The sequence below is a fragment of the Cyprinodon tularosa genome, unplaced genomic scaffold (genome assembly GCF_016077235.1).
Source record: "Cyprinodon tularosa strain WSP-4 unplaced genomic scaffold, ASM1607723v1 ctg260, whole genome shotgun sequence".
NCBI classification, from domain to species: domain Eukaryota; kingdom Metazoa; phylum Chordata; class Actinopteri; order Cyprinodontiformes; family Cyprinodontidae; genus Cyprinodon; species Cyprinodon tularosa.
Window position 1 is genome coordinate 654,575 of NW_024038962.1, and position 13,218 is coordinate 667,792.

The 13,218-nt window shown below is 37.5% G+C and overlaps 1 protein-coding gene across 17 annotated transcripts in view; it reads right to left on the reverse strand.

Moving 5' to 3' along the window:
• Nucleotides 1-13,218, reverse strand: part of si:ch211-285f17.1 (sickle tail protein homolog) — a 155,799-nt gene that overhangs the window by 121,491 nt on the left and 21,090 nt on the right. For 6 of the 17 annotated variants that reach the window (XM_038288991.1, XM_038288990.1, XM_038288986.1 and 3 more), the window contains exon 1: nt 1,958-2,934. The exons of 1 other annotated variant lie outside the window; for it this stretch is intronic. In XM_038288991.1, the coding sequence (XP_038144919.1) occupies nt 1,958-2,300 (343 nt within the window). In that variant the 5' untranslated portion in view covers nt 2,301-2,934. Of the gene's footprint in view, nt 1-1,957; nt 2,936-13,218 lie in introns of those variants that run through there. 10 more of the 17 variants (XM_038288997.1, XM_038288994.1, XM_038288988.1 and 7 more) reach the window with 6 other exon arrangements.

Here is a 13,218-nt window from a genome sequence, read left to right on the forward strand (position 1 = left end):
ACATTCCTGGCCTCCTTCTGTCACTCTACCATTTGACTCCGCCTTGTAGCCTTTATCTATATCACCCCCATTCCTGTCGGAGTTCCCTGCCTTTGACTTCAAACCGTAACTCTACAGTGATTTATTATTGACTGACTGCGAATGTTACAGTGCATAAAAAAATTCTTCACTGTCAGTCGAGTGCCCAAAAACAGCAACATTGATGTAAAGCACAGAACTAAATCCTCACTTACATACAGTCTTGCTCAAGTTTCATCTTATATAACTTAAGAGTAAGAAGATTGGCTTTTGACACAGCATGAAAACTGGTGCCATGCAGAGTTGGGAATGTGGCGAGAATAAACTAATGGGAGACTGAGAGTCCAATGGGACATCAGCACATTCGGTTAGTGGCAGAAGTTATATCTGTATTAACTTGGCAGAAAGATATTCAAAGGTTGGATTTGGTTTTCAACTAATGAAAAAAAAAAACATCACACAATCACCACTGAACTAACCAAGACACTCATTGGTGTGGAAGCTGCAATTGCAAGACCTAAAATCAACTATATGAATCATAGATGATTTGTTTAAAGTGAAGGGGAAAAAAACTACATGTTTAAAAGGAGGGATGCCAAATACAGCTACAGTTCAAATTGCTTTTCAAATTGAGGGCAGGTAGGGACTGTTTTTCCATAACTATAAATACATATGTTTCAATTATTATATTATTTCGTTTTAATAGTAAATAATGTTTAATTATAACGGCTGCCAGAGTACTGAAATGTCTTTTCCATTTTGTCAATACTATATCTGTCTGAGTCTGACTTTCTTACGTTTAAGACAGAACAAACCATAGAGCATGTCTATGTGGAACAGTGACACCTTAGCCCCGCCCTCCGACTACACATACATTTGAGACATTTGTTTTGTTCTTATCATGAACAGTTTGTTGGTTGGTTGTTATTCATAGGAAAAATAATACAAAGTTAAAAACTGTCTAGTTAATATTATGCTAAACAAAAGTTATAAGTGAATAGAAAAAAATAAAAACATTGTCAAAGCTGTATTTTTACAAATCTGTATTATAGAGTTTGTTGGAATACATTTCTTGACTCATTAGATCCTTTCAAAATAAGGTGAAACAGTAAAAGTTATTATACAAAAGCATACTTACACTCTGGAATTTGGAACATTAAAAAAGCTTGATTTAGATAAAGTGCTTGAAAAAATAAAAAGAGAGAGAGAGAGTAATGCTAACTGTGCTACTATAATGTGGTAAAGTAGGATGCTATCTCCACTCATTATATGTTTTTTCTCGGTGTTAGTAAAATCTTATATATTGCTTCTACTCCTTTCATGAACAATAATGACTTCTCTCTCTCTCTAGAAATGTACATTTGAAAAATGTTTCATTATTTAAGAGAAACTTAATCTACATTTAATTTTATTAATTGGAGAACACAAATCATGAAATAGTGAATCTCTACACCAGTAGAGTTACTCCTTTAAGGTTCATCAATGTTATTTTTCAACAATGACAAAATGACTATGAAAATGTAAAAGAAGGAAAAAGCAAATACAAGATACTAACCATTTAAATGTATAATTAAAAAATGATACTTCTAATTCCAGCTGATATCCATTTACAGGATTATGACATTCTTGCTTCTGTTCATTTCTAGTTGCAAAGTCTGGATTATTTTATCCAATTCTATCTCCTAATATAATCTCAGTCAGGATGATATTTCAACCCATTAAGTAAAAAAATAAAATGAAGTGCCACTTGAATGAACATTTGATTCCTCCACGACCAGAAAATTATCTCGAACTAAATGAATCAGCCATGATTTAGAAACATTAAATTGATATGAATATTAACATCAAGTATCAAAGAAAATACACTACAGTGTACCAATACACCTAGAGACAACAAGAAACATATTATCAGAGAACAACATATTTTTTGGTTACTTACTTTGCACTGGGCCCTGCTGTTGACTTGAAATTTTAGGTGGGCTGATCCTGCTCTTTGGAGACACCATCTCTGCATTCGGGTTCTTCTCACCTGGATTCTGGGTAGGGCCCAGAGTCTCAGTCTGGTTCTCGCTTTGTGGTTTGTCTTGAGTCACAGTTCCAGTCAAAGGTTTCTGTCTGTTCAGAGCACTATCGTTACCTGCCCTCATTAACTTCTCTCCCACACTAAGGATACGATTGCGGCCGGCCAAGCTGGCTGTGCCAGGGCATTCCTTCCTCGGTGAGGGCAGCTTGGATCCGGCTCCTGCCGAGGGGGGCCGAGCAAGCCGGGAGGCTTTAGACATCCTGCAGCTCAGTGAACCAGTGAAAGCTCCTCAGTCTATCTCAGCCGGGGTGACGGCAGCTGTATCCCAAGGGCATTCTGGAGGTTTTTCATGGTTGTCTGTGACTCCGGAGTTGCAGCGTGTTGAAACTAGTGCAGGTTAGACTAAAGGGCCAGAATTAAGGAGAGGGTAGAGAGAAGGAGGGCACTTTTGGGAAGCAAGGTGGGAGGAAACTTAGCTCCTTGGAAGGTGTTCACCTCTCCTTGCATGGCCTCCTGGGATCATCCTCCAAAGCAAACAGTGATTGTGTACATAAGTGTGTCTGTTGGTAAGTCGCTGTATGTGTGGATAAACCTGTGGAGTGACAGGATGTGCCGTGCGAAATGCAAACAAAAACTCAGGTCTCCAATGTCAGCGCATTCCGACTTCTTAATCCCCACTTTGCCTCCTCCTCCTCCTTCTTTTTCCAGCAATCCTCAGCTGCTCCCACTTATCTGCACCTACATTCATAGCAGAGGCATTAACTTTTCTTTCCTACCTCATACCTAATAATTCCTTCCAATGTTAATGTCCGTCTTTCTCTTGTCCCTCCTCTTCTCTTTGGCATCAGTTTACAGGCTCTTCTTGTCTGATGCACAGTGGGTAACCTTCCCAGCGCTCTGGCTGGCAGTAACCAGAGAGAGAAAGAATTACAGACCAGGAAAAAAAAAGCACCAAAAAAAGAGCACAAGGAGGAAGGAATAACTGTCAGCAGAGGCTGCACGGAGGAGCCTTTCTTTTCAGGTGCAGCTGCACAAGCTGTTCCAGATGTGCGCGCAGCGTTCCACGTCATTGGCCGACTCCTCAGAGCCACTCTCTGCTACAGACCACTACTTCGCCTCGTCCTATTTTTGCCTGTTCCTCTTTTCTTCAACTCATTCTCTGTCAGCTTGGAGTTATTTAAATCCAGCCAGCCTGCGCTGCTCACATGTGATGAAATGTTCAGAGGCAGGAATCACACATGCGCAACACATCACGCTCATTGGTGGATTTTACAGAGAATTATAAACCCCAGAGGAGGGAATCCTTAAAGCATTAGAGAATGTGCATGAGTCTGCATGAGACATGCAGTAAAGTTGATCTGAGCTGTTGCACATGTTTGAAAGTAACAAACAGAAAAGTCTCACCATACATGACAGCCAAAGAGGTGGATTCAAATAAAGATGCCAATGTTTTAAGTAATTAAAAAGGAAAAATTACATTAGGGATGCATAGAGATCAGCTAATGAGCAAAACTGACACATTTTCACTGTTTTCAAACCTGACCAGCGACAAACTGGTCAGAGACAATAAGAGAGAAAAGAATCATAACTTTTCTGACTAGTGAATGCACCACACTAAACTTTACCTTGTCACACTGACCACAGCTCCCTTTGGAGTGGAAACCGTCAGGAGCAATAATGTTAAGAGACCTTATCATGCAAAGTCTACTTTTTAAAGCTTTTAACTGTTTTACAATGCCAATCCTCCAGGAAGCACCTTACTTGACCCTTTTGCGCCTGCACAGAAACAAGACACCTACTTTCTCCTAGAAGAGAACGGTGATGAGTGGCAAAGATCCAAACTAGGGCTCAAAGTTGAGAGAAACAGGCTCTTTTAGAACTTTCTGGACATTCACAGCTATTCATTTTTTTCAGATAGTGCCTAACAATCTGGTAAACCAGACTGATGATGTGTGCCACTCAGGACTCCTCTGAACAAATCTGTTCAGGGAAAGAAGGGAAATTTAGCAGAAGATTCTGAGCTGATGCCATGAGAGCCACAACAACTTACGCTTTACTCTCTTGCTGTTCCTCTTTCAAAGCTGAAATCTTGGTTTCTAACAAAGCAGATGTAATAGCCGCAGTTGTTCCTGTCCTCCAGCACTATTTATTTTGGTTCAGCTGTGGGTCCAACATTTTTTCTTTTAATTAGATGTGCATGTCCCGACTTAAACTATAATAGTACAATTTGATTAGCCAATCTGTTTTATAAACCCTTCTTAAAAGTCCCTCCCCCTTGCTTTCTGCTGTGATACAGCAGGCTTCACAGCTCCTCCGCCACTGCGAAACCTGCTGTGAACAAGTTAGCAGAACTACTGATGATGGTAGATAAACAGCTATAGCATATTAACTCCAGGGAATGAGAATGAACAAAATTCTTTACATTGACACAGAGCTGCAGTCTAGCAGCAATCTGGAGCTTAAAAGATTCAGCATCAAATACAAGACAGTGATTGGCATTGCTAAGACATTCCTTTTGTTTCTGACTGGATGTTTTTGATGGACAGCATTGTTTTTTCTACAAAAGGCACTAAAACCGCTTCAGATTATCTGTCTCCTAACTTACTTTGAATACATAATGACAGTTTTAGCTAATTCGTAAATCATATATTTTTTCAAGTTACCTACTGCACCTTTAAAGAGTTTTCAACAATGCATCAGTCAATCATATATAATAAAAAAAAAAAAAAGCAGAAAACATGAAATATCAATTTTCAACTGAAATGCTTGTTGGACATCAGCTACTGCTAACAGGCTGGTCTGAGTAAAGTAAAGGAGACTGAGTAGTGGCTTAACATTACATTAAACTTCCTTTTTTAAAGAACTTTATTGATACAAAGGAAGTTGTAAAAGGATTTACTATAGGAAACAATTAATTACAACATGTAGATATGTCTGTAACAGGGAGCGAGAGAGGGCAAGTAAGAGTTTTGCTTTGTTTTATAGCTTTAGACATTGAATCTATCATATTATACTCAAGGTTAAGGCAAGGATCTACATTCTCAACTACTGTATATCAACAAAGATGATATTTTGCTTAACATCAACAACAGCTTGGTGTTTACAGCAAATCTTTCCACACAGCAACAACACAATGAATGCTCGCTCATGGCAGAAAAACATAGACGATATTTTCCACATTGTCATTCAAATGTTTCTTAGTAATTTACTAAAGAAAAATATGAATCAAAGGTCTTACCTTAAATAGTGTCTGGAATTTTCAGATTAATCCATAAGATAAAATATGGCATGTGAATAATGCTATTAACTTTTACAATTGGACATTTAGGATAGTTATTTATTTAACATCTAATTAAATAATTTATGCTCTTGTTGCCGCCAGAAACACTAAATTCAAATTAGTGGATTTGTAAATCATTTTTTTTTGTTGTTGATATTATTACTGCCATGGTAAAAAATGTGCCAAACTCTACAGACAAGTCCCCCCCATCCAAATGCCACATGAGTCCCTGACACTTGCGAAATGTGCCACAGCACCCAAACAGACATGTGATATAACATGCTCGGATGAGGCTGCACGCTCGCTGAGTAAACACCAGAAAATGGATTACAGCAAAGGATCAGCTGTGTTCAGGCAACACATAAATAAAAGAGCAGCAATCTGCATAGACTGTGGCGCAGGATTTAGACACAAGCTTCAATGCATGAAAAGTCAAATGGGCTGCTGTGAAGAGATAAAACAGAGAAGTTTACGCAGAGATTTACTGTAGAAGGTTTAGGCTTTCCATCCCCCCATGGACCGCCTCTAACGCTTCTAAACACACTCTGAACATGACAACAGCCGACGCTGATCATATAGATATTAAATATTAATCACATTGACACTTATCTCTGTGGCTCTAGATAAAGACCAAAGCAGATTGACCTACATATTTTCCCATTGAATAATGTTTGCTGACAAAAATCTGAAGGATAAGAACCCTGTGAGGACAGCTGCAAGTCTGGTGGGTTTTGGAAAAAAGGGTGGAGATAAGATCAAGTATTAAAACTGTGTCAGATTATATTTGTTTGTCACTACTGTGGCTCCCTGTGTTTACAAAATTATAGTACTCAGGATTACATTTAATCTAATCTAAGAAACAGGGACAAGGGCAAAGCTAACCAAAAATGGCAACTCTTTTATAATTTGATTGTGGCTTTGGGCACATCAATATATATGTGGTTGGAGTAAATGAAAGCCCTCTTCAGCAACTTCAAGTCTCCAATACTTAAAGCCATGATTCAAATATGCAGCAGGAAATGCCTCAAGGTTTTTTTTAAAATATTATATTTAGTTTTGCACAGTTGCAGATCATGGAGTGCATATAAGCAGGGAGAAAATTAATAAGGTGAAAGGAAAGTAGAAAACGCTGTTCCCCAGCAGTCAGACTTTCAAAAATTAAACTAAATATGGCTGTTTGATGGATTCAAATTGGGGCCGCCAAAACAAATGAATATTAGCAAACTTTTACCCAGTTGCTCTTCAAAGAACCAATTGTTTGTATCTTGACAGTAGCTGTAAAGATTTTGGAAGAGTATGGAAATACACAGGCGGCATATAATTCCTCATGTTTTGATCTTGTGCAGCAAAGTGGCTGATTATTGTTATAAACTATCAGAGTTGAAACTCAACAATTGCAATGTTTTAAATTCAGTTCTGATTTCTAGGTTGAAGATATTTTTATCTTTAACAGTGCATAATAACATGTTAAACAGCTTTAAGTGTAATCAATTTAAGAAAATTGCAGTCTTTAATTTAGCAGCAAAAATGTCTTTTAATGTAACAGCAAAAACCATCTGACAGATGAGATGCTGCATGAACAGTTGTAGTTTATGATAAAAGCACTATTTCTCACAGGACACCCTGAGCTTGGTGTAAACATGAGAAATGAATAATTCAATAAAAGCTATCCCCAGGATTGTGTACAGGGGTATGAATGTAAGAAAATATGGCCATACGCTGGAGGGGATAAAAACAATACAAATTGGTTTCTGGTTGCATGTTTTCGATTTGCCACAACAATAAATGGCTATTCATTAACTTATGTGATAATTTTTTTTTATATACAAATCTATAAATCTTATATATTAAATAGAAATCTTTCAAACATATAAGGAATTAGAATTTAACTTTATTTTCATTAAATTGTCACAAGTACAGAGCAACGAAATTCACTCTGCTCTTAACCCATTCCCTTGGGGAGCAGTTAGCTGCCCCTGTGCGGTCCCAGGGGAGCAGTGAGGGGTTAATGGTCTTGCTCAGGGACCCAGAGTGGAGGCTTTGGGGATAGAACTGGGTACTTGCAACTTTCTCAGAGCACAAGTGCACTGCTCTAACCACTAGGCCAACACTCCCACCCTCCCCCGTTTGGGAAAAAAAACAAAATTCCAGTCTGTTTCAGCAGACACAACCCAATGGGGTCACATATAACAGAAAGATTAATGATTAATAGGACATTTGTTTTAATATATTTTGTTCAACTACTTGAGGGCATTTTGTTCTGGTTTGTTTACATTTCCTTTTCACTGTTTACATTTCCTTTTAATATATATATATATATATATATATATATATATATATATATATATATATATATATATATATATATATATATATATATATATATATATATATATATATATATATTTTTTTTTTTTTTTGTAACTGTTTACATTTCCTTTTCCTTTTAATATATTTATATATTTTTTATTTTTATTTTTATTTCACGGTAGCTGTTATGGAAGTCCCAAATCTCATTGTATCTGTTGCAGAATATAATGACAATAAAGGCTTTTTGACTTTGACTTTTGAAATCCTGTACAGACTCATTAATTGGGGCTTTGCTTTATAGAATGCGTTTTTTTTATTTTTACTAACTTTTCATAATCTTTCCAAGTCAAATGTGGGAATTTTTTTTAATTTGTGTTGCACAGAGACACAAGTGAACAGAATCTGTACAGACCTGCCCACCCTGTCTATAGAAGAAGCCTCTCTTTTTACAGTCAGTGTGACATGGAAAAAAATTGGATCAGAGACTTAAAAGTCATACGCAACTGGTGTGTTCAGGCCTTAAGAGGTTCTAGGTGTTATTTAAAAGGTACACGCAGTAACTATTTTAGCAAAGAAATGTTATTCTTTTTAATTTTTAGCAAGACTCATGTTTTATGTAGACAAAAAAAGATTAAGTTGATCAAATGATGCCAAAAGCCCCTTCCTCTTATCCATGTTAAAAAACTAAAATGTAGTTTTTGTTTGAGTCCTGTGGAGATCGGCAGGATGTCTGCAGAGGCTTTATCAGATCACATTTTAAGGAAACAACTGTGTCTGAACACAATGCTGATTAAAGAGCAAAGTTGTGGATCACTGATAATTATCCGTGAACTTCATTCATCTGCAGTTTAACCGAAAACAAAGGATAGGTTGGCCTGCAGAGGACATAGGATTTAGGAGGCAGTTGCGAGGGGGAAGGGTGTGCTTTGTACTTCTCTGAAGAGGATTAGAAATGAGTATGTTTTCCAAGCCTTAGGGGATGTTTGTTTCTTTCCTTTCATTCCATCCCAGATTTTCGTCTCGACCATTTCATGAGTCATTCCTGACTGTAACATTTGGTCCATATCAGCTGGGGGGATCTGTACTTGAGGGCATCAAACAAACCTTGGGCCTTTTTTTACAAAACATGATGCAGCATTATCAGTCACTGGGCCGTCATGAAATACTATATGGACATTAAATAATCATCAGCTATACAACTGATTAGAAAAAGGTTTCATGTACCGTCAAGGTCGCCCTTTGACTGCAGCTGACCAATGATCTCCATATCAATTTCCTATGTGAGCAAGCCATCAATGTTTTATCAGAGCCTTTTTAGCAACTCTCAGGCTCATGAAATTACAATGTGCTTACAACCTTTTTCTGGAGCGCACTTGTTTGTGTACTGGTATAAAGAACAACAAAGTGAGCTTTTCACTTTCAATAAGAAATGCTTTACTTCCCTGTGTATTTCAGCTGTCGGTTGTCCCTAAATCCCTTCTGAAGAAAAACTACTCTAGGGCAGATATGAGATGACAAGATTCGCTGCGACAGTTGGAACCAATTAGCTTTAAGATGCGGCAGCTCTCTGGAGAGAGCCACCAAGCATATCTCACATTATCCACCGCATAAAGTCAGTTAATGCTGTGCTGACTGTTGAAGAAAAGGGCCATCGTTTATTCAACAAGTTAGTTAGAGATGCCTTTGGAGCCAGGGAGAGTGCTCATTATCTGTTGCATAGGCACCCCTTTTTTTTTTTTTAAGTCAGGGGAAAACACCTAAAGGCTAATTAAACAGAAGGAGGTATATAAATGAGGAAGTGTAACACCAATTTTTGAGGTTTGATCATAAACCTGCACAAAGAATGTGATAGAAAAGTTTCAAACTCAAACATGTTAAAACAGATAAACTGACTGCTTAGCATAACATTTCACAATAACAGGCAGAAAGCATTTGAGTGTAGAATATCTTAATGCATGGGTTCTTACAATAAATAAATCTAAAACTGCTGTTTCAAATTGCTGCACAGAAAAGACTAGTATAAAAATGAAACTGCCAACAAACCTGTAAAAAACGCTGTGATGCTTATGCCACACTGATGGGTGGCATGCTATTGCTGCCACACATGTAATAAATAAAAATGAAAGTATGGGAGAGGTACGATGAAAACAATGAACACAGAAGAGAAAACAAAATGTATTTGTGTAGACCTCACAGAGAAGCAACAAGTAGTAAATGCAAAATCCACAATAAATTGAATAGCTTCGAAAAATATAGATCCTAAAACAGAACCGTGAACAGAACAAAGAAGTCCACAGATGTTGTTTGCTATATGTTAAGGGTGGTGGGGAATGCGTTGTCTCACATGTACATACACACCTGTGTGTAGCCTGTTATGCGTATCGAGGTATAATGACCGTGACGCCACTGGGGGGCGGCTTCAAACTTATGTGCTTTCGGGTCTGGTTTCAAATGTAATCAGTTTTGTGGCCACTTTGTTACGATGGTAGCCCGAACATACAAAGAGGATTATCATTTACACCCTCAAACCCAGCTTCATCAGGACGGGGACTGAGGGATTATGATGAAGAAGATTCTCTGGTCTGATGAGACCAAAATTGAAATTTTTGCTTCAATTAATTCTAAGCGGTATTTGTGGAGAAAACCAGGCACTGTTCATCAAATGCCCAATACAATCCAAACAGTGAAACATGGTGGAGGCAGTATTATGCTATGGGGTTGTTTTTCCAGCTACAGGGACAGGATGAATGGTTGCAATTGAAGGAAAGATGAATGCGGCCAAGAACAGAGATATCCTGGATAAAAAAAACTCTTCCAGAGTAAGCAGGAACTCAGACTGGGCTGAAGGTTCACCTTCCAACAAGACAATGACCCCAAGCACACAGCTAAAATAACAAAGGAGTGGCTTGGAACAAACACTGTGACCATTCTTGACTGGCCCAGCCAGGGCCTGACCTACAATTGAGCATCTCTGTAGAGACCTGAAAATGGCTGTCCACCAGCACACAGCATCCAACAGGAGAGAACTGGAAAAATCAAATTCAGACTAGATGACTAAATCATTCACATATGAAATGACCTATTTGTAACTCAAATTGATCATCATTTTCTTCCAAAGAACCAAGACTATAATTTAAAAGGTCTTCGAAAACTACACCGCTTCAGACACACTCGAGCATGTTTAAGATACCCAATTTTTAGCAACTGCAGTAATATCATAACTATATTATATTGCTGATTATTTTCTTCTTACTGAAGCAGATAGGATGGCAATAAAAACAGTTCTACATTCACAGTAACAAGTCAGTCCTTCTTAAGAAGAATCCATAAATGGATTATTATCCCAGAGACCAGGAGTCAAGCAGTTTAGCTAAATTGTTGCTGTTGCTTAAATCAAACGTTGATAGACTGTGTGGTCTGAACAATCAATAATGCAGCTTCCAGTGAGAATGCAGTACTGTCATCATGCCTTTATCTCCTGTCTCTGGGGCCCCCCTGTGGCCTTATGAGACACTTTCTGTCCTCAGTCTTCTGTGTGTGAAGAGTGTGAGCACCAACACACTGGGAACATCTAAACCTCACATTTTCATCCCTTTACCCCACAGGCAGCAGCTCCGCCTCAACATTTCAAGAAGGTTCAGCTTCTTATTTTGACAGCATGTCAAGTGTGATGTTAGAGAAACGCTGAACGCTTCTGCCTGTATTTGACAAAAATGATATGATGAAAGACAAACTACCTCTTCATCCAGATTGATGTAAATAAGCAGGTTTTTCCACTCTCTTTATGGCATATTGATTTGTTTGTCAGTGTCTGAGTGCAGAGAGAGTGTGGAAGATAATACAGAGGAGCAGAGAGGACTACCTAGCTTCTTTTTTGTTCGCATTAAAAACATTTCACTAAAAATGAAAAAGCAAGTTTATGCATATCTTATGAAAGATAAAAGCAGGTGAGAGCATTGCTGTGGGGCAGCTGCAGTAATTTATGTATCGGTCTTATGACATCATTTACTGTTTTGTCCGTAACTATAACAACAAGTATAAATATAAAATCCATCATTTTGAGGTCCTTATTTCGTAGAAAGCACATTTTACAATAAGGAAAATCAGGAAGATACAGTTTTTAATTTCTTTCATGTGTCCTTTGAGCTTAGTGCTAAAATGAAAATACTTCGTTAAGGTAAATTATAAGCAGAAAGAGCCAAAACATTTACACTGGCCTGCTAAATGAAAATGTGTTTACCCCAAAAGAAAGATAAATATATGAAAAAGTCTTTCTTACATAACATGTCTTTCTCTCATCTTTGCCAGAGCTAAATTAGAACTCAGAAATAATGAGAGCATACATTCATGAAAATACTCCTGCAGGTAAGCACCTGTTTGAGCTTGTCCTTGTTATCATGCAAACAGTTTGTGGAAGAAAGAAACATTTTCTGAATAATCTGCTAAACACAAGGAACAATATGGTTTCTGTCTTACATTGATCTTTTAGTTATTTTGGCAAAAGGGCTCCACAGTGCTATGTGCCAGAGCAGTGGTAGCCCATTTTCCTTCACTATTTTAGGTAAAAAATTGTTGTTGTTTTTTTTCAATCAATTCTAGGAACAGAAAATTCAATATTATATTAGGCAGCTGAAAATCACGATGTATCACCAAATCGATTTTTCCCCACACCTCTATTCATTTACCTATCAGATAGGGAAGAATGAAGCAAAAAGGAAGTTTGTCTGTTTGTTTTTGTTACGCCTAGGAATAAATTGTTGCTTGCCACTTTTAAATCAAACCCTGTAAACATTAAGTAATCATAACATTGAGTAGTCAAGGTTGAGGTCAGTTCGTAATTGATCTTGGGCCGTCTAGATGGTTCCTCATTGAGAGGTAGCTCAGAAAAAATATTCAAAGAAAATATTCAAGAAAAAAAAAAAATGAAAAGAAAGATCGTGTAGAATGACTTGAAAATTAATTTAAATCAGGAGTCTCCATGCTGGTCCTTAAGATCTACTGCCCTGCAGGTTTTTACATGGGCCTCTGCTCCGACACAGCTGAATCAAATGAATGGCTCGTTACCAGGCCTTTGCCAAATTGATAGCATGCTGAAGAAGTAACTTAATCATTTGGGTTTGCTCTGGATCAGAGCAGAGATGTATCTAAAATCTGCAGGACAGCAGGACTTGAGGACCAGGGTTGGAGACCTCTGGTTTAAATGAATCACTTTTCCTTGTGTTGGTCCCAAACTAGAAACAGCATTTTGGTTAACCAGAGGTTGGGACTCGATTCGCATGACTTGGATTTGGGTTAAACTCAAGTCATACATTTTACAACTTTAGAATTGATTTGAAACAATTCTAAAAGACTAGGGAGTTGAACCTGCTTACTTGAAAGGACTTGATTTTTGACCTAAGATCTAACGACTAAAACAGATATTATTCAAAATGTAGGCATCATCAAATTATTTCCTTCATCCCATATTAACAAAAGCAGACAATTTCTTTGTCTTTAAGTTAAAAAAACATTTGCAAGTTTTTATTTTCTTTTGGGTTTGAGTAGATTTGTTGTTAAACTGAACATTTCCATCTCTTTAATGTTATAA